A 21,745-nucleotide genomic window follows, 5' to 3' on the forward strand; every position below is an offset into this window, starting at 1 on the left:
ATAATAATCTGGCCACTCAGTGTGTGTCCACACAAAGACTTTATGGGGATGTTCAAGGCAGTTTTCTTCACCATCTCAAGACCAGGAGCAACACAAATGTCCTCCTTCGGGGTCCTGAGGAGATACCTCTGTGCCAGCCCAGCTGAGCGTCCCTCCTCCCCCCAGTGGATAAACAGCTTGTGGGATATGCGTACCATGGAATACTACTCACCAGTGATTGCCTACACACAGCCATATGGATTCTCAAAAGCATTATGCTAAGTGACAGAAACCATGCCCAAAAGACCACATCCTGTATGGTTTTATGTACATGATATTCTAGGAAAACAAAATGTAGTGCCAGAAATCAGATGAGTTGTTAATCTGAAGCCAGGGAAGAGAGAGGAAGAGAAATTAACTGCATCCAGCTGGTGTGGTTCAGTGGTTAAGCGTCAACCTATGAACCCAGAGGTCTCCTTTTGATACATGGGTAGGACCCTTGCCGGGTTGTGGGCTTGATCCCCAGTGTGGGGCATGCAGGAGGCAGCCTATTAATGATTCACTCTTATCATTATTGTTTCTCTCTCTCTCTCTCCCTCCCTCTTCCTTCCTCTCTGAAATCAATATATGTGTGTGTGTATGTGTGTGTGTGTGTGTAAATATATTATTTTTTAAATACTTAACTGCAAAGGGGCAGAATGGAAACATTCTACATCTTGAACTGGACAGTTGTTTGCCTGGTGTTTTCACTTGTCAAGTCATAAAACTCTATAAACAGTACTTTAAATTTCTGCTATTACTACATGTAAATAATATCTCAATAAAGTATTATTATTTTTTAATATATTTTATTTATTTTTTACAGAGAGGAAGAGAGAGGGATAGAGAGTTAGAAACATCAATGAGAGAGAATCATCGATCAGCTGCCTCCTGCACACCCCCTACCGGGGATATGCCCGCAACCAAGGTACATGCCCTTGACCAGAATCGAACCCGGGACCTCTCAGTCCGCAGGCCGAGGCTCTTCCACTGAGCCAAACCGGTTTTGGCAAGTAGTATTATTTTTTTTAAATTATTGATTTCAGAGAGGAAAGGAGAGGGAGTGAGAGAGCTAGAAACATTTTAAAATATATTTTATTGATTTTTTACAGAGAGGAGGAGAGAGGGACAAAGAGCTAGAAACATCGATGACATCAATCAGCTGCCTCCTACACACCTCCTACTGGGGATGTGCCTGCAACCAAGGTACTTGCTCTTGTCCAGAATCAAACCTGGGACCCTTCAGTCCTCAGGCCGACACTATCCGCTGAGCCAAACCAGCTTCGGCAAGAGAGCTAGAAACACTAACGATGAGAGGGAATTATTGACGGGCTGCCTCCTGCACGCTCCCTACTGGGAACCTAGCCCCCACCCAGGCATGTGCCCTGACCAGAATCTAACTGTGACCTCCTGGTTCCATGCTCAACCACTGAGCCACGCAGGTCGGGCTAAAGCAGTGTCTGTCTGTTTTGTTTTAATGTGAGGGCTGCTGGGAAGCATAAAGGAGAACATAGGTGAAGGGGTTCTGCTCCAGACCCTTCAAAAAAAAGAACAACAACAACAAAACCACATTGATTTTGGAAGGAGGGATGTCCTCAGCCAAGTCAGCCTCACCAGGAGGCTCAGTGACATATTCCCCCGCCAGGGGGCGGTGTCGTAGTCCCCCCGACCTCTCCGTTCTGTCCCTCGGCGGCGGGCGGGGGGAGTGACCCACATAGACCCCGGGAGGCCACGAGCCCACCGGGGCCGCCGCCAGCCGCGGGGTGGGGTGTGGGGTGAGGTGTGGGGTGGGGTGTGTGGGGTGTGGGGTGGGGTGTGGGGTGTGTGGGGTGGGGTGTGGGGTGGGGTGTGGGGTGGGGTGTGGGGTGGGGTGTGTGGGGTGTGGGGTGGGGTGTGGGGTGTGTGGGGTGGGGTGCGTAGGGTTGGGTGTATGTGGGGAGTTCTCTCGCGGCAGAGGGACCAGGACCAGGACCAGGACCAGGAGGGGGTGTTGCAGCGCCGTGTCCTGTGCCCCTGGCGCATCCCTCCTGCAGGCATCGCCCGGCTGCCCTCGGGTCCGCATCGGAGAAGGCGCCTGGCTCCCCGGGCCGCCCCGGCTCCCGGCTCTCAGCCCGGCTCCCGAGGGGCACTCAGCCCCGGGCCGCCGGGGGCAGGGGAGCCGGGCCCGCAGGACCTTGCGGCGCGGGCGCCGGGCGGCAGCGGCCGCGGTAACGGGACCCGCGCGCTGGCTCCGCGCCCCGAACCAGGCCGGCGCCTCCGCCCCCACGACCTCCTTCCATCAAAGCAGCCGGTCATCGGAGCCGCACCTCCCCGCCCCCACAGAACTGACATTTCCATTTTGAGTGACAAAACAAGAGTGGCCCAGACTAACATGGTTTGACTGTCCCCGGTGCTCCGGGGAGGGGCCGCTGGGGGATGAGCTGGGATGGGAGAGGGGACGGAGCGGCACTGCCCCGGGACCCGGCCCCGCGGACCCGACCCTCCACCAGCTCCCTCCCCCGGGCCGCAGCCCGAAACCCCGGGGACACGGCCACAGCTCCCTCCCCCGGGCCGCAGCCCGAAACCCCGGGGACACGGCCACAGCTCCCTCCCCCGGGCCGCAGCCCGAAACCCCGGGGACACGGCCACAGCTCCCTCTCCCGGGCCGCAGCCCGAAGCCGACCCGGACGGCGCGCTGGGGCAGCCCCGCCCGCCGGCTCCTGGTCCCCGGGCCGCTCCTCCGCCCTCTGCGCCAGGCACTGCGGAGCCCGCGGAGTCCCCGGGCCCTGCAGCCAGGAGGCCTCGGGACTCCGGCCCTCCGGTCCCGGCGGCTCCCGGCCCCACCCCAGGGCGGGCTCCCGGCCCCGTGCATACGCCGTCAGCACCGCAGGTGCAGCCCCGAGGCAGCGCGAGGGTGAGTCTCAGCTCTGGAGGAGTTAAAGGAGGTGAAAAGGGGGGGGGGGGGGAGGGGGGGGTCAAGCGGGGGGTAGGTAATTGTTACCGCTACTGCCCTCTCTAGCTGCCAGGAGACCGGCAGATGCTAGAGCCAGGGAGGGAGGCAGGGAAGCTATGGACGCCCACGTTCTCGCAGGCAGCTTGCCCCAAACCGCGCCGCGGGCCGCAGCACGGACTGGCCCAGGCTAAAGGAGACAGGGACCTGCGGCGACTTTCCTGGGGAAGAGAGGAAGGGAGGCTGTAGGTAAACTCCACTTCAGGGACCCAGAGGAAGGCCTAGACTTGACTCCTCTCCAGCTATGAGCAGGCCTTCGTGGTCGGTTTTGGAACTTGACTAGCACTTCCCCATCTGTAAAATGAGAGTGTAATGCTCCCTCCAGGGACCCTGTTAGGATGAATCCAAAAGACGCTGCAAAGCGCCGAGCAGGAAGCCTGTGGGAGCAGCTGGGTTCACGTTGTTTTTGCAGAGAAGAATCTCCGTTAGGGCCTTGCGGGATACACTTAGGCCAGGCTGCCCTCCTGCTGTCAGCGAAAGGGGCACCCGTATATTACTGGCCATTGGGCCTGGGTTCAGCAACCTTGGTATTTGAGTTCTGGCTAAGAGGATTCAGAGCCAAGGCTCAAACTAGAAAAGAACGTTTCTCTGGAAAGTCAGGGAGGTAGGAGAAGGGAGCTGTAGAAGACATGGGCCCGAGCAACAAGTTGCAGAGGTGAAAGAGGGGCCTTGGAGCTTAGGAGACAGAGAGAGTGCGGGAAAGGCGCCTGGGGAAGAATGCTCCGCAGAGAGAGCTGAGCCGGGTCCTCTGGCGTGAGGGCACTTATCCGGAGGTCTCAGGTGCATCCCAACAGAATATTCACCAGCTTTCCGAGTGTGTCCTTTCAGGGTCGTGGTCTCCACTGATTGGCAGGGGTTCCTTAGTCAGTGCAGCTGGTCCTGCTGTCAGCCCTGGCCTTGCTTGTCTGGTTCTGCTGCCTTTCTGGAACTGAAACACCACTGAGGCCTAGATGTTATCCTAGGGGTTAATGCTTAAGGGAGTGGCCATGCAAGGGCCTCCCTGGGCGTCCCATGAAGTCACTCTCCCACCCCATGTTCCTCCTCCCAGGGGGTCTAGACCATATTAGCGACATGCCAGGAAAGGTTACCCTGGGGAGGTCCTTATTTTTCCAGTTTTGCCCATTGCTAGGCACCCAGGGTCCTGGGGACCTTCTGTACGCAGCCCATGGTCCTCGCTCTGCTCACGTCTGTGTAACTGCCTACCACACTCCTGCAGGAGGAGAGAATGGCCTCCTTGCCCAGGAGTCTCATGGGCAAAAGCTCTGACATCAGGGATGCCCCAGGCAAACATACAGGCCAGCGCCAACCGCGCTTTGGTGGGCGGCTGTCTGGGCCTTTGCATGGGATGCACACTCTGGCAAGGACGATGGCAGCTGTCCTTAAGGAGGTATCCCTCACTGTCATCTTCACCACAGACACCTCCGCCTCAGGGAGCCACTGTCAAAACTATTCACAAAGCCCTGGCCCCGTGGCTCAGGTGGCTGAGTGACATCCCATGCACCCAGAGGCGGCCAGTTTGGTCAGGGCGCATGCCTGGATTGCGGGCTGCATCCCCGATATCGGTGGGGGGGAGGGAGGGGGAACCCAGGAGGTCAATAGATATTTCTCTCTCTCTCTCTCTCTCTCTCTCTCTCTCTCTCTCTCTCTCTCTCTCCCCCCTCCCCTGCCTGTCTTTCTTTCTCAAATCAATAAAAACACACTTTTAAAAAACTATTAACACTGCAAAACTCCCCCTACAGAGCAGAGTTCCCATGTTGCAGCTGGGAACGGAGGTCACAGACGGTTGAGTGATGTAGGCCAGTTCATCGGGAAAACTTACTCTTCCCCTCTCCCCTGTGCTAACGCTCTGTTGCATTCTCTGTTAATCAAAGGGTCAGCATGGTCCGGGGACTGCCAGAAAAAGGAGGCGGCCGCGGTCAGACCGTCCAATGCTGCCAGGGTGGGGCTCCCCAGGGTATTTTTTGGCCCAGAGTCCAGGTTAGAATGAAATGCAACACCAATCAGGAACACGGGCTCAGAGCCACTCTCACCCTCTGCCCCTGGGTGGACCCCAGGGTCTGGAAGGAGATCTTGGTCTGAGGGACAGTCCTTGCATGTTTGCAGTGGGAGAAGAGCCCTTTGGCTGTTGCGTAAGGACACCCCCCCTCCAATATTCCCGCCCCCTGCAGTCTTTAAAACCTGCTCCAGTCCCACTGGCTGCTGTGGCTCAGTGGTTGAGCAATGACCTATGAACCAGGAGGTCACCTTTTGATCCCCTCTGGGCACACTCTCAGATTGCAGACTCATCTCCAGTAGGGGGCGTGTAGGAGGCAGCCTATTAGTTATTTTCATCATTGATGTTTCTCTCTCTCCTTCTCTGCTCTCTGGAATTAATAAAAATACTTTTTAGCTATAGCTAGTTTGGCTCAGTGGATAGAGTGTCTGTCTGCGGGTCCTAGGTTTGATTCTGATCAAGGGCACACGCTGGGTCTCAGGCTCCATCCCCAGTAGGGGCGAGCGGGAGGCATCTGATCAATGATTCGCTCTCAGCATTGATGTTTCTCTCTCCCTCTCCCTCTTCCTTCCTCTTTGAAATCAATAAAAATATATAAAAATAAAATAAAAAATATATATATTTTTAAATATATTTTATTGATTTTTTACAGAGAGGAAGAGAGAGGGATAGAGAGTTAGAAACATCGATGAGAGAGAAACATGGATCCGCTGCCTCCTGCACACCCTCTACTGGGGATGTGCCCACAACCAACGTACATGCCCTTGATGGAATCGAACCTGGGACCCTTCAGTCCGCAGGCTGACGCTCTATCCACTGAGCCAAACCGGTTTCGGGTAAAAATATATTTTTTAAAAACCTGCTCTGCCTTAGCCGGTGTGGCTCAGTGGATAGAGCCTCGGCCTCAGTCCAAAGGGTCCCGGGTTTGATTGCAGGGCCCTGGTTGGGGCTCCCGCAGGAGGCAACCAATCGATGTGTTTCTCTCTGTCTTCCCTTCTCTTTTCCACTCTTTCTAAAAGATCAATTGAAAGATATCCTCCGGTGAGAATTAACAAAAATAAAAGTAAATAAAACCCTGCTCCAAATGCGGGGTCCCGAGAAAGGGTGGAGCCTTGGACCTGCCGCCCTCCCCAGGAAGCAAGGACCCAGCATCTTTGTGACTAACCGCGCGATGGGTACCGTCTGGACCCTCCTCATCCCAGCTGTGTCCCCGGAGCCACGGCGCTGCGCTCGGTGGGCGCGGGGGGAGGTGGGGCGCCGGGAGCGGGGGCTCTGATCCGGCCCAGAGACCCGCGTCCGGGCTTCCGGCGGCCCCCCGGCCTCCCGCCGCTCTGATGCCATCTCTCCCCCCGCTCCCCGCTCCCCGGCCCGCCGCAGCGGTCTCCTCCTCCCCGGACCCCACGGTCCCTCCCCGCCGAGCCTGCGCGGCCCGGCGCCATCCATTCATTCTCAGGCTCCCGCTCCGCAGCCTCGGAGGCCGGCCCGCGCCTCCTCCCCCTCCCCCGCGGGAGCAGGACTCGGACCCGGTGCCGGTGAGTAGTTGCCACGCCCCCGGGGTGGCCCCGCCCCTGGGGCGCCCTGCGGGGAGCAGCCACCAGGACCACCTCTGCAGCCAGGCCCGGCCGGGCAGCCCGGGAGCAGCGGGCTGGGCTCGTTCTGCAGAGCACCGCACTTGTTCCATTCAGGGCCCGCTATGCTGCCACCTCCTCCACTCTGTCCTTGCCCCTGGCCCCGCAGAGGGCCTGTCCAGGAGGACTCAGCCGAATCCGAACGGATCCCAGACCTGGGGGATGTCAGTCACTGAAACTTGTCTGAAGGCCCCAGCAGTCCGGTCCCTGCACCGCCCAGGGCAAAGCCTGGCACAGGGTCCTTCGGAAAGGGAGTTAAGGGAGGGCTTCTCTGGGTCCCGGCAGTGGAAGCAAAATAGATCATCAAAGAAACCACTTGTGTTTGCTTTTTACAGCCATTTCATCTTCACAACAGCCCTGCAGCCGGTGCTATTGTTCCCCTCATTGTATAGCAGGGGGGGGAATGGGGTTCAAAAGAGATTAAATGCTCTTCTGCCGTGAGCAAGTAACAGCAAGGATTTGAAGTCGATGCCAAAGCTGGTTTTAATCCCACGTTATAAGCACAGCCAGCAAAGCGAGCAATGTGAGCGAAGACTCTGAAGTGAGAAACAATGCAGAATAGAGGAGGGGCCAAGGCTGCTGCATTGTATGGAGGGACGGTATTTTAGCGTCCGCTCCTTTGTTGAACATTCGAGTTGTTTCCACAGTTCGGCCTTTATGAATAACTAGAGACCTGGTGCACGAAAATTCGCTCAAGAGCAGGCCTTCCTTCCCCAGCTGCTGGCACCAGCTTCCCTCCTGCACCTGACCCCAGGCTGGCTTCCCTCCGTCCCGGCTTCCTCAGGAAGGACGTCCAGAATGAGGTTCAGAAGACATCCGGTCTATTTAGCATATTATTCTTTTATTATTATAGATGCTACTATAAGCACTGTGTGTAAGCTTAGTGTGGGCATAATGTCTTCATTTCCCTTGGGACACAGCTAGGAATGGCATTGCTGGGTCACACGGTGGCTGTATTTAACGATGAGCGGAGCTCCCAGACTGTTGGGCAAGTGGCTGTGCGTTTTTCACATTCCCACCAGTAACGTCAGAGGGCTCTGAATTCTACAAATCTTGACCAACATCTGTTGTGATCTGCTTTTTTATTCTAGCCATCCTCCTGGATTTGAAGCGGTTTTGATTTGCATGCGCATGTGTTTTTAAGATCAGAGAAATCTTTCCCAGAAGTCCTTCAGCAGGCTTTCCATCAAGTCCCGCTGGTGAGAATATATTAAATACACCTTCCTACACGGATCAATAACAAAGGCTATGGATGACCAGTGAGGACTCGCCTCCCAGTTTGGAGCTGGGGCTCTGAACTGCCTCCTCTGAAGCACACAGGCCTCCAGAGGGGTGCTTACCCGAACAACAGAGAAGATAGACTGCGAATCATTATCCTCTTTTCTTACTATTTGTTTGTTTGTTTGTTTGTTTGTTATGTTCTTGTGGGAGGGAAGGGAAGCAAGTGTCTGGATCAAAGGGCGACCAGAGTTGAGACTGAGGCCTCGGAACCACTAGGTCCAGAAGTAGGGCAACAAGGGGCCCATGGCGTGGAGTGGGTGGGTGACGTCCGTGTATGAGACTCGTGGTCAAAGAGAAGCAGCGGGTGCAGGATGGAGTTTTGCTGGGGTGGCACTGCTGGTTGTCCACTGACTGGGAAGCTCTGCACGGCTGTGGGGACAAGCACAGGGGGAGGGTGCCCGTCTCAGAGTCTGCCCACATCCCCTGCCCAGGTCTCCTGCCCAGCCAGCCGGCCCTGGTGCTCTTTCAGCGTATGAATAGCCTCCTCCCGGCAGCAGCCTATTGCCCGCAGCCACCTCTGACTCCTTACGGCCAGAATGCAGCACAGAAGTCAGCGAAAAGTCACAGACGAGAAAAAGCTAAAGGAGTTCATCACCACCAAACCAATTTTGCAAGAAATGTTAAAGGAACTTCTTTAAGAAGAAAAAAAAAGGGGGGGGGGAGGGATTAAAAATATGAATAATAAAATAGCAATAGCTACATACCTGTCAATAATTACTTTAAATGAAAATAGATTAAATGCTCCAATTCAAAGACATGGTGCTTACAAAATAATATTGAATTGTAACATTCATATAATATAAACTATAATTAAAAATAAAATTTAAACAAAGACAAGAATGGAGAAGAAAACAAGACCCATACATGTAATACCTACAAGGAACCCACTTCAAATCGAAAGACACAAGTAGTCGGCACCGGTTTGGCTCAGTGGATAGAGCGTCGGCCTGCAGACTGAAAGGTCCCAGGTTCAATTCCTGTCAAGGGCATGTACATTGGTTGCAGGCACATCCTCAGTAGGGGGTGTGCAAGAGGCAGCTGATCGATGATTCTCTCTCATCGATGTTTCTAACTCTCTATCCCTCTCTCTTCCTCTCTGTGAAAAATCAATAAAATATATATATTTTTTAAAAAGACACAAGTAGAGGGATGAAAAAATTTCATGCCAATGGAAATGAAAAAAACAAAAACAAACAAACAAACAAAAAACGGTGGTAGCAATACTTACATCAGACAAAATAGACTTTAGGCTACAACTAGAGACAAAGGACATTTCATGTACAGTAGCCAGGATCTGCAAGCAACCTAAGAGCCCACTGCTGGGTGATTGGATAAAGAAGATGCAGTACATATACACAATGGAATATCACTCAGCCATGAGAAAAAAACTCTGCCATTTGTGACAACACTGATGGACCTGGAGGGTACTGTGCGGGGTGAAGTGGGTCAGATAGAGAAAGACAAATGCTGTGTGATTTCTAAAAAAACAAAACAAAACAAAAAAAGAAACAGGCGGATTCGAGTGCTGGGTGAAAAAGGAATTAAGAAGTACAAGCTGGCAGTTACAAAATAGTCATGCAGATATAAAGTACAACATGTTGTGGAGCGAACTCGAGTGAATGACCACTGGAGTCCAGACCAAATGAAAATTTAGGGAGCCTTTAATGCCGGTCAGCTGACTGCTCTCCTTTCTGCTTACACTCAGGTGACCAGACGTCCCGCTTTTGGCGGGACAGTCCCGATTTTTAACAAGTTGTCCCGCGTCCCGCAGCGTTTTAAAAAACAGTCCCGATTTTTGTTTTAAAACAAAATCATTGAATATATATATATATATATATATATATATATATATTCAAAAGAAAAGATTGCAATACACACAGCCATGGCCAGGCACATGCATGAAGAACATACACAGCCGAATAAGCACCGCATGCTCACCAACTGGGCCACTGGAGCAATCCTCCCACAGGGCCTTCTGATTTCCATCCAGGTTAAGGTATCATCATTTCATCACTGAAAATTGGTGGTATGGGTGAGGCGGGCCGTTGGGAATTCTGAATACCCCTACCTGGGAAAGGAGGAACAGATGGGGGAACTAAACAGATGTCCCCTTGCTGAATTTCCTCTGTTGCTGCAGAGGGAAAGCAGTGCAGGCTCACAGGCTAGGTTTGTCTGTAACTACGCACACCAGTGCAGGGCAGGCTGGGTTCGAGTCCCCAGTCAGTTCGGTATGTTATTCTAATCAGAGTAAATGTTCTATTCTTAGAGAAAAGCTTGAGCTGCATGCATAAATGTATCTAGGCAATTGTGTTGCCAGTGAAAATGTTTATGTGCTTTTTTTCGGTGATACAAGATAGGAATTTCAGCCGAAACCCGTTTGGCTCAGTGGTAGAGCATTGGCCTGCAGACTGAAAGGTCCCGGGTTCGATTCCGGTCAAGGGCATGTACATTGGTTGCGGGCACATCCCCGGTGAGGGTTATGCAAGAGGCAGCTGGTAGATGTTTCTCTCTCATCGACATTTTTGGCTTTCTATCTCTCTCCCTCTCTGTAAAAAATCAATAAAATATATTAACAAAAAAAAGAAAGAAAGAAAGAAAGGAATTTCAAAGGGTACATGGTTGGGAGAAGTTTAAGTGTAGTGACAAGATTTATTGGGGTGAAGGGAAATAATACACTCTCGGATGTAGAGGGCAGGCACTCTCCAGGTGCAATTGCCCTGAGATCCCTGATAATCCTCCATATACAATTTCTTGATTTTGGGCAACAAGTAGGTTTTTTTTTCAAGCTATCCAACCTACTTCTTGGTTTTTCTGGACTTGTTTTTCTGGATCCTCCTCCTAATCCAGTGGTTCTCAACCTTTCTAATGCCATGACCCTTTAATACAGTTCCTCATGTTGTGGTGACTCCCAACCATAAAATTATTTTCGTTGCTACTTCATAACTGTAATTTTGCTCCTGTTAGTGAATCATAATGTAGTATCTGTGTTTTCCGATGGTCTTAGGCTCTACAGCAGGGGTTCTCAACCTGAGAATCGCTAGCAGAGTCACCTAAGACCATCTGAAAACACAGATATTTATAATACATTATGATTCATTAACAGTAGCAAAATTACAGTTATGAAGTAGCATCGAAAATAATTTTATGGTTGGGGGTCACTACAACATGAGAAACTATATTACCGATCCCTTTCCTGAACCTTCTAGGGTTCCAAGCCCTTATTGAACCTGATTCTTTTTAAAAATATATATATATTTTTTTTATTGATTTCAGAGAAGAAGGAAGAGGGAGAGAGAGAGAAAAAAACATCAATGATGAGAGAATCATTTATCAGCTGCCTCCTGCACGCTCCACACTGGGGATGGAGCTCACAATCCAGGCTTATGCCCTAACCGGGAATCGAACCATGACCTCCTGGTTCATACAAGAAGGTCAACGCTCAACCACTTAGCCACGCTGGCCTGGGCCACGCTGATTCTTTTCCCAATTTTCCCAGGCTAGACTCTGCCCGTCTGCTCCTACTGTGCATGCCCCAAAGATCTGCTGCGTCATCTACAATAGTTTGTGCTGCACACGGGCTTACCTCCACCTGCACCATCTTGGTTTCTTTTTTCTTCAATCCTCACCCAAGGATATTTTCCCATTGATTTTTACAGAGTGTGGAAGAGAGAAGGAAAGACAGAGAGAAACATTGATGTGAGAGAAACACATCGATTGGCTGCCTCCTGCACGTGCCCAGACCAGGTCCCAGGCTGGGGAGGAGCCTGCAACCGAAGTACATGCCCTTGACCAGAATCAAACCCAGGACCCTTCAGTCCGAAGGCCAACGCTCTATTCACTGAGCTAGGCTAGGGCTTTTTTTTTTTTTTTTTCTTTTTTCTTCGCCATCTTGGTTTCTGCTGGTCATATGGCTAGCAAAGTCATTTCCCCTGCTGTTTTTTGTTTTGTTTTATTTTTGTGTTTAAATATGTTTTTATTCATTTATTTATTAAAATATTTTTATTTATTTCAGAGAGGACAGAGAGGCAGAGAGAGAAATAGAAACGTCAATGATGAGAGAGAATCATTTACCGGCTTTCTCCATGCACGCCCCACACCGGGGGGATCGAGCCTGCAACCTGGGCATGTGCCCTGACTAGGAATCGAACTGGTGACATGGGAGGATGATAAGTCAACTGAGCCACGCTGGCCAGGCTCCCCTGCTGTTTTTATTCCTCCTTCGGTTATCAGGTTATCCTGGCTAATGACCAGTAGCAGAGTCTTCCTGCCCATTCAGGGGATTAAGTTCCCTCAGTGGAGAATGAGGCTGTCACCTGGGGACCCTGTGAATGCTGTGGCTTCCTAGTGAATCAGGCTCAATGTCTAACTCAGCTCCCTAATGCATCAAGCTTAATGGTCCATTCCATTTGCTCTCTTCCTAACTAGTTACCCATGTTAATGCAGTAGTTATACTAACCAAATCCTGTTTATCTTCATCACCAGTGGAAGTGCCATTTTTTAAAACAAATTTTATTGATTTTTTACAGAGAGGAAGGGAGAGGAATAGAGAGTTAGAAACATCAATGAGAGAGAAACATCAATCAGCTGCCTCCTGCACACCCCCCACTTGGGATGTACCCAGAACCAAGGTACATGCCCTTGACCGGAATTGAACCTGGGACCCCTCAGTGCGCAGGCCGACCATCCATCCACTGAGCCAAACAGGTTTCGGCGGAAGTGCTGTTTTGAAGCTCTCCTAAAGTGTCTGAAGCAGCCAGGACTCTATTATCTGTGCCTCTATTATTATAAAAGCAGTAATGGCAACCTCAGACTGATCACTTATACATGCAAGCTCCGTGCACTAAGTGCCATCCACGAGTCAGCTCTTTAATTCTCCCTCGATCCCATGAGGTTTATATTGTTATCTGACTTTCCTGATGAGGAACCTGAGGTTTAGGAAACACGGATTGGCTGCCTCCTGCATGCCCTCTGCTGGGGACCAGGATTAGAACCAGCAACCTCTTGGAGCACAGGATGACGCCCAACCAACTGAGCCACACCGGCCAGGGCTAAACCTGTAAATAACTTTTATATTTTATTTGAGCCAAACTGACAATGGGCAGAAAGTAAGATGCTCAAGTTAAATGACAGCTTGCGGTTTCTTTTATGCATTTGGAATTAAGGAGGGAATTAAAGGAAGATTAAGTGAAGGTGGGAGAAAGCAAAGTGGGGATCAGATCACCGGACAGTTAATAGATTAGGCTCTCTTGAGGGTGGTTACACCTTGGAGGGGTACTGCTTCTGACATTTCAAAGGCTTTAAACTGGATGCACAAGAGCAATGGACAGGAGCAATTAGTAAGTTACAAAGTGCATTGTAACTTACTAACGCACCCCTTTTTCAAGTACTAACCAGGCCCGACCTTGCTTAGCTTCCGAGATCAGACGAGATCCGGCGCGTTCAGGGTGGTATGGCCGTAGACCGCACCCCTTTTTCATCCATGGTATCAAGATGTCCTGTTGACATCTGCCAGATTCCTGTTCTGTTGCTTTACTTACCTTGTTCATTAGGATGTGTCACACCTGAGAACAATCGTTGTTTAAGGTCAAAGCCAAGAAGTCAGGAAATGATCACTATATGTATTTTTGAAGAAGTGACACACTTGTCAAACTTGTTTCTCTGTTCACCAGAGATGGCCTATGGCGCTGATGGATAGGTCCACTAAGCAACAGGCTCCGATTCCCCTTACTCTTTGAACCTAGGAAGTGAGCATCCCTAGCGAGAGGTGTTACCTAAGGAAGTTCTTGGTCTGTTTGGGCTGGTGGCTTATACACAAGGGACATTTACTTCTCACCGCTCTGGTGGGCGGGAGATCCCGGCAGCAGCATGGTGAAGGACCTCGTCCTGGTTCACAGCTGTGGCTTCTGGCTGTGCCCTCACGTGGTAGACTGCGTGAGGGAGCGCTGGGGAGGCTCATTTAGTAAAACACTATCCCATTCATGATGGCTCCACCCTCATGACCTAGTCACCTCCCCTCTACGGCCCCACTTCCTGATGCCATTACATCAGGCTTTAGGATTTCAACAAACAAATTGGAGGGAGAGACAGCGACAGTTAGACCCCAGCAGTGAGTTTTCATCACTTTCTAGACCAAGCATGTCAAATTCAAAGGCTAACACGGGCCAAATAAACAAGGTTTAAGTTTATGTGGGCTGCAAGAAAACAAAAGCTTCAATTTTCATAGAAACGTAGGTTTATTTTGATAAGACATGCTGAAATAAATGAGCAATTGTTAACATAAAATAATAGAACATTTTAATAAAAATTAATATTTTTTCTTGAACATTAACTTACCAAACACTGAATAACTACACAAATTAATAAGTGTGACACATATAAATCTATTTTTTTTTGTTCTCCAGAAGTGAAATATTTCTGTTGCGCACACCAAACAAGTCAGTATAAGACTAATGACGTGGCAATCAGCTGCTAAAAGATTCCCTACTCATATTAGTGGGGAGAAATGGTGTGCCCGTGCATAAGGCCCATAAGGGAAATGAATGCAACAAGATTATAGTAATCAGTCCTTAGTGAACACTGTAGCTCTTTATTAATAACTAGAAGCCTGATGCACGAAGATTCATGCTTAGAATGGGCCTTCCTTTCCCTTGCTGCTGGCACCACCTTTCCACTTCTGCCCAGCCTCGTCTTCCCAGAGGTCTGAGAGACCAGGGGTTGGTGGGGGGAACACCTGTGTTGTCATCATGCAAGGATTCAAGCGTCCTGCCCCCTCCCCTGTCGCTCAGCCCCTGTGTATGCAAATTAATCGCCATCTTTGTTGGGTTAATTTGCATACCACTCCTGATTGGCTGGTGTGTGTAGCGGAGGTACGGTCAATTTACCTTTTTGTCTATTATTATGTAAGATTGTGTATGATAGAATTTTGTGAAAATTAAGTTACAAAATTTTTATTAAGATGTTTCTTACATACTGTTATATTGGCTGGCTGCAAAAATAATCGTTGTGGGCTGCGTGTGGCTTGTGGGCCACGAGTTTGACATGCTTGTTCTAAAGGTTCCAGGGTGTGTGAAAGGTGGAGAGAGTGACTGAAGACAATGGAGTGGAATGTGGTGCATTTTTTTGGCAGGATCCATTGAGAATTCCCAAGTTTATAGAATTGCAAGAGACAGACTGCCATGCTTGCCTACAAGCATGGGAGCTGTGAACAGGATTGGGGCTGTGAGACCCAGATTTGGAGGGCACCCTAATTCCACTCGAAAATGTTATATTTAGACGCTTAGAAAGTATGATGAGCAAGTAACAGGTTACTCAACAGAAGTCTCGGTTCCCCTACCTGTAAAATGAGATCCTGAGACCCCCTGTTCCAAACTGTGGAAAAGATTCAATGAGATATGAGTGTAATCTTTCTGGCACTTAACAGGCACTTAGTAGATAGCAGCTGTTAGTCTTATCCTTTTAATTTTACATGATCCCTTTAGAGCTTGTTCGGATGATTGAACGTATTATAACTTACAGGATAATAACGAACAAATGTTGCCCTCAGCAGATGCAGCTCTGTGAGTCCAGAGTGACGTCTGTAGCAGCGGAGAAGTATTTCTAGGCTCTTGGCCCGATGTCTTGGCAGCACCTTGACCTGAAGATGGCACCCAGGGTGCTGTGGGGCAGCCTCAGCCTGCTCCGCTTGCTGTGGTGTCTCCTTCCGCAGACAGGCTACGTGCACCCAGATGAGTTCTTCCAGTCGCCTGAGGTCATGGCAGGTAAAGCCCCCCGGGTGTGGCTATGATAAGTCACAGCACAGTCCGGATTGGAGCCGGTTGGATGTGCCCTGCGGAGGGAGACAGTGGCTGTGCAGATGAGCAGAAAACCAGTGAGCCTCTCTGGTATGCAAATTGACCACCATGTTTGTTGGCTAATTTGCATATCACTCCTGATTGGCTGCTGGGTGTAGCAGAGGTATGGTCAATTTGCATGTTTGTCTATTATTAGATAAGATTATGTGTAATAGGATTTTGTAAAAATTAAGTTACAAGTTCTTACTCCAGAGAGAGTTGGAGGAAGAACTTGCGAGGGGGGACCTCACATCTCCTTCCTGAGTGATAACACTGATCTTCTGGATGATACTCATGAAATGCCAGCCTCTTTGGTGTTTTCCTGTTTGGACCAACAGAAGAGGTTACTGAGAAGAAAAGCTGTTTTGTATTTCTCGGCGAAGGATTTGAGTTGGGCTTCCTCAGGGCTTGGGAAAACGTACACGGGGTTATAATCTGAGCCAATGAAAGCTTCCTGTGGTTTTATATGAGGCCGAGGGGACCCAGGCCTGGATGCTCCATAGTTAGAACTTACCTGCCTGGTGGTGTGGAGCACAGCATGGGGATGGTTGCCAGGGACCACAAGCTTCTCAGGTGCTGTGGGCACATGGCTTCCTCCTCACAGTGCAATATGGCCTCTGGAGCTCCCGCCCTCAAGTCTAAAACCAAGTCTTTCCTGCCATTGCAGAAGAGATGGGCATGCCTTCTCTCTTCAAGGGCATTTTTGAAAGTCTCAGACCATTTCCATCTCATCAGTCAGAATATATCACATGGCAACAGCTAGCCTGCAAAAAAGCTGAAAAATACCGCCTTCAAACTTGACCAAACGCCCCACTTAGGAGACTAAGGAAGAAGGAGGGAATGGATACTGGGGAGACTATTTAGCCATTTCTGCCATGAGGCTCAACACTGGATTCCAACTTGAAAGGTCCAGTCTTCCTTTCCATGCTTTTTTAAAAACCGGAGCTGATGAGAAGCAGCCAGATTGATCTGATCCTAGCTTTTCTGCTTCCCGTTCACCTTTTGACATAGAGAGAAAGGTTAAAAGGCTGGAGGAATAAGTAGGAGAAACAAAGAGCCCTGAACAAACCAGCAGTGTTATGGAGCAGGAGGAGGTGTGGGCTTGAGTTGAGGAGCAGAAATTAAGAGTTTGTTTCCTTCACCCCACCCCTCAGAGCTCCGGGACACGGGTGCAGGATCATGGACCAGACTCAGCAGCGAGTATTCTTTTAACGACACAAGTCCTGCTTGAATATGTTCTTCTTATGAAAAATTTAAATACCATAGACAAGTCTAACAATTGCTCATTCTCTTTCCCTTCCTCACACTGCCTATCCTGGAACACAACCATAATTACAGAGATTTTTTTTGTTTTTTGTTTTTTGTTTTTACCTCACATTGGAGACTTTAAACTCCGAGGAGAGGAATGGACTCCCCCCTGACCCTCCCCATACATCCTGTCCAGGGCACATTGTCCCCTCACACCCCAGGAATGGTTCCTTCCCAGGTGGGGCCTCCGACGGGCTGGCCTCCCCTATCGTCATTTCTGGTGCTGCATAACAAATCACCACAAACCCGGAGCTTAAAACCGTTAGGTCACTGTTCTATACATCGGGAGTCCGGCCTGGACTCTCCACTCAGGGCATCACAAGGCTGAAATCGAAGTATGGCCGGGCCGAGTTCTTGTCTGGAAGCTCTGGGGGGAAATCAGCTTCCCAAGCTCATTCTTTATGTCTTTTTCAGTTTATGGAACTAAAGTTCCCACTTCCTTGCTGAAAGTCAGCCAGGGGCTGATCTCGGCTCCTAGATCATACTTGCCAACGGCCCCCTCCATCTGAGACCGCAATGGTGCATCATCCAATCGTCCTAATGGTTTGAATCTCTGACGTCCTTTTCTGCTTTTAAAGGGCTCGTGTGATTATGTCAGGCCCATCGGCATTACCTCCCCGTCTTAGGTTCTGCTGTCGCCCATGACACAAACTAATCCCAAGAGGAAAATCCATCATCTCCACAGTCCCAGGGTGTCCTCGGGGAGTGTCCGTGAGGGGGCTGGGAGATCAGGTGGCCATCCTGAACCATTGCCTACCCTCGTCTCTGAGCTTGGGACTGACGCACCCCTCCGTCCCTCTGCAGAGGACATCCTGGGCATAGAGGGCGCCCGGCCCTGGGAGTTCCAGCCCAGCGGCTCCTGCCGCACGGTGGTCTTCCCGCTGCTGACCTCTGGCTTTGTCTTCTGGCTGCTCAAGCTCTGGAAAGAGCTGTGCCCGTGGCCCGGCCTGGTCAGCGGCTACGTGCTGCTGGTGGGGCCCCGGCTGCTCCTCACGGCCCTCTCCTTCGCCCTGGACGTGGCCGTCTACCGCCTGGCGCCGCTGTGGCGGGCGGAGCGCTGGAACGCCCTGGTCCTGCTGTCCGGCTCCTACGTCACCCTGGTCTTCTACACCAGGACCTTCTCCAATGCCATCGAGGGGCTGCTCTTCGCGTGGCTGCTGGTGTTGGTGTCGCCCCGTGTGGCCCGGGGCCCCGCACCCAGGAAGCCTGCTCCGGGCTCGTGGTGGCACAGCTGGCTTCTTGGGAGCATCCTGGCGGCTGGCTTCTTCAACCGGCCCACCTTCCCGGCCTTTGCTGTGGTCCCCGTGTTCCTCTGGGGCGTCGGTGGAGCCACAGACTCCGCCTTCAAGTCGCTGGGCAAGGCGGCCCTGGGGCTCCTGCCAGGAGCGACCCTCACGGCATTGGTGTTTGTGGCCGCGGACAGCTGGTACTTCTCCCGTCCGTTTGCCGGTCGACCCAACACCCTCGTCCTGACACCTGCCAACTTCTTGCAATACAACCTGGATCCCCGAAACCTGGAGAGGCACGGCACGCACCTGCGGCTCACGCACCTGGCGGTCAACGGCTTCCTGCTCTTCGGGGTGCTGCATGGCCAGGCCCTGCGGGCTGGGTGGCAGCAGCTGCGCGTCTTTTGCCAAATGCACTCCCCGAGGGTGTGGGATGCCCGGATCCTGCTGCCCAGCCCCAGCTCTCACCTCCTGCTCCTCTACTTCACGCCCCTGGCCCTGCTGTCTGCTTTCAGCCACCAGGAGGCTCGGTTCCTGATCCCCCTGATCGTCCCCCTGGTCCTGCTCTGTAGCCCACAGACCCAGCCTGTGCCCCGCAAGGGCGCCCTGGTCCTCTTCAATGCCTTGGGCGCCCTCTTCTTCGGCTGCCTGCACCAGGGCGGCCTGGTGCCCAGCCTGGAGCACCTGGAGCGGGTGGTGCACGCACCCGTGTGCCCAGGCATGCCTACCCACTACACCCTCCTCTTCGCCCACACCTACATGCCCCCGCAGCACCTCCTGCACCTCCCGGCCCCGGGGTCGTTTGTGGAGGTGGTAGAAATGGGCGGGACCGAGGACCCGGTCCTGTGCCAGACCCTGAACAACCTAACCAGACTGCCAGCCTGCCAGGCGGCCGGTGGGCCGTGGCTCTGCCGCCTCTTCGTGGTGACCCCCGGCACCACCCGGCCCGCCACGGAGAACTGCAGCTTTCCCCTCAAGAGCGAGACGCGTGTGTTCCCCCACTTGACCCTGGAGGACCCACCAGCCGTGTCCGCCCTGCTGAGCGGGGCTTGGAGGGACCATCTCAGCCTTCACATCCTGGAGCTGGGGGAGAAGCCCGAGACGTGACAGAGGATCGGGGCTGTGGGTGAAGGCCCCGCCACCTCCTCTCCGGGAAGCTGGGCCGGGACAGAGGCTGACGCTCTTCCTCCCCCTCCCTCCCTCCCACCACTGCCTCTCCCGCTCACAGCCCTTGCTTCATCTTCTGGGTAATCTCGAACCCTTATCCCCTCAAAGACCAAAGATCTGTCCAGTCACAGTCCCGAAGCCAAGGTCTTTGATGCCCCAAAGAATCTGGTTTAACCAACCGGTCCCTAATGTTGGTCCCTGCCCTATTCCTTCCAGGAACTGTGATGTTTTAAGTATATCATTGCATCTGGTTGTGAAGAGACAATGATCTGCTAATGACATTCTTGACTGAACTCCAAACCTCCCAGGATGCCTTGCCTCTTGTTGTCATGACAACCCGTTGGCTTCCCGGACACCTGGAAGGAGGCAGTGTGGGGATGGAGAGGGGGCAGGAGTGCAGACTCAGGGGACGGGAGTTCTAGTCCCTGGTCTGCCGTTCGCTGTGTGATCTTAAGAATGCTCCCTCCCCTCCCCCAGCCAGTGTCTGGCCTGTGCAATGGATGAGAGCCTCTCGGAGGTGTCTGCCAGCTAACACTGTGTCCCTCCTGGGGCTGCAGCACGTCCCCAAAGCTCTTTAAGCATGGAAGTGAGTGAGGTGGTATATTTAATTGCACTTTGGTGTCTGCTGTCTTAGTGTTTGTTGTTTACATTAAAAATATTTTTATTGATTTCAGAGAGAAAGGGAGGAGAGATAGAAACATCAATGATGAGAGAGAATTATTGATGGGATGCCTCCTGCATACCCCATACTGGGGATCGGGCCCCAAACCCAGCTTGTGCCCTGACTGGGAATCAAACCGTGACCTCCTGGTTCATAGGTCAACACCCAATCACTGAGCAACACTAGCTGGGCTATTGTGTTTTTAACTAAAAAAGTAGTTCTGGAATATTTCTCTTCACTCCCTTCTACTCCTGTCCCTGAACGGTAGTGGGACATTTCAGCATCTCATCCTTTAAGGATCACTATCCCTTTAAGAATCATTTCCCCTCCTCAGCCTGCCCCAGGGAGAGTGGAGAATTCACAATGCTCAGTCAGCATGTAGCAGCACTTGAGGATAAGCAGATGCCTTTCTTTTAAATGTGGCCTGGTCCCTCTGCTCATAGCCCTCTTCACAGGATGCAGAGCACCCCCCATGCCAAACCCACACCTGCTGCTTTGATGGAAGCCATCGCACCCCTGAGCATGTTGCTCCCAACACAGGTACCCTCTACCCAGTCCACTGGGAACCTGAGGCGCTGTGGCTCCACACCTGTCCTCATCTGCCTCCTCACGCCTCTGACCGCCACAGAGACCAGTGAGCCGGAGGTCAGCACAGAGGAGACCAGACCTGAGTCCTTTTCTAGTTCTGCCTTCTGCTGGCGAAAGCTTTGGATCATCTTAAAGTTACAACCATCACACGTACACTGTTCTGACTGCTACTAGGATCTTAGTGCCACATCTTCCTCATGTCTCCAACCCCAAGGAAGAGAAAATTCAGTGGTACGCTGCTAAATGCGTGGCAATGTTCTCTTGGAGGCAAAAATAAAAATTAAAAAAAAAGAAAGAAAGAAGTGCCCAATTTGTAGCATTTGCCAATTTCTGTGGCATCAATATTCCCACGTGGCTGATTGCAAACTAAAATGATGTTTCTGGGCCCCAAGTCGGGAGGAGATGCCAAGGATCTACCCTCCTCAGTGTGAGCCGGCCCTGGCACACAGCCAGGCATTCCCCCCCTCTCCACTCCAGAGACCCATTCATGACAACTCGTTGTTTTTCTGGTTTATGTTTCTGCTGCGAACCCGTGATTTGTCTTCCTACTCCTTAGTACTTAGCATCATCTCTGGCAAATGATAAGCACTTATTTTGCAGCCAAAGACGGCATTTCTGTCCATGGATATAAAACCAAGGGCCACATTGGAGACATCCAAGACTCTAGGCTCCCCAACTCCTCTGGCTGCTGCCTCTTCGCTTCCCCATTTGGACCGACAACCATGAATTCCCTGGAGAAACTGTTGGCATAGCAGCCCATGTGGATGTACTGGTCTGAGCTCTAATAAATGTGTGTGTAAAGTGTGTGTGTGTGTGTGTGTGTGTGTGTGTGTAAAGGTGAGTTGGAATTGCCCTGCAGGATGAGGGGATGAACTGCTTCCCTTTTAGGCAGGGCTTAGAAGAATCTGAAAGGCAGGCTGGGAGTCTGTTGTCAATGGGAAGAATTTGGTCTGTTTCTTTTCTTTTTAAAATGGTTTTATTGATTTTAGAGAGAGGGAGAGGGGTGGATAGATATCAACACCGATCAGCTGCCTCTTGCACACCCCCTACTGGGGAT

At 51.5% G+C, this 21,745-nt stretch overlaps 1 protein-coding gene across 6 annotated transcripts; it reads left to right on the forward strand.

The window, feature by feature from the left end:
* The first annotated feature begins 2,115 nt into the window (after positions 1-2,115).
* On the forward strand, positions 2,116-21,511 carry PIGZ (phosphatidylinositol glycan anchor biosynthesis class Z). 6 transcript variants are annotated; one of them, XM_084871636.1, is made up of 3 exons: positions 2,778-2,911; positions 15,453-15,666; positions 17,851-21,510. In XM_084871636.1, exons 2-3 carry the CDS (start codon positions 15,522-15,524, stop codon positions 19,377-19,379), a joined length of 1,674 nt encoding a protein of 557 aa, XP_084727762.1. In that variant the 5' UTR covers positions 2,778-2,911; positions 15,453-15,521; the 3' UTR covers positions 19,380-21,510. The 6 variants fall into 6 exon arrangements, with proteins under 6 accessions (XP_084727760.1, XP_084727762.1, XP_084727763.1 ...); XM_084871637.1 differs by having other exon boundaries at positions 2,808-2,911; positions 15,456-15,666; XM_084871638.1 differs by lacking the exon at positions 2,778-2,911 and adding an exon at positions 5,977-6,532.
* Positions 21,512-21,745: the final 234 nt, after the last annotated feature.

This window comes from Pipistrellus hanaki (assembly GCF_964339955.1).
Source record: "Pipistrellus hanaki genome assembly, chromosome: 2".
Lineage (NCBI taxonomy): Eukaryota > Metazoa > Chordata > Mammalia > Chiroptera > Vespertilionidae > Pipistrellus > Pipistrellus hanaki.

Excerpts from the sequence above, each read along its gene's own strand:
- PIGZ (XM_084871634.1), top strand. The coding sequence starts at position 2,434 with ATGAGCTGGGATGGGAGAGGGGACGGAGCGGCACTGCCCCGGGACCCG. Across the intron at positions 2,912-17,850 it reads AGCCCCGAGGCAGCGCGAGG|AGGACATCCTGGGCATAGAG; the intron begins GTGAGTCTCAGC and ends GTCCCTCTGCAG.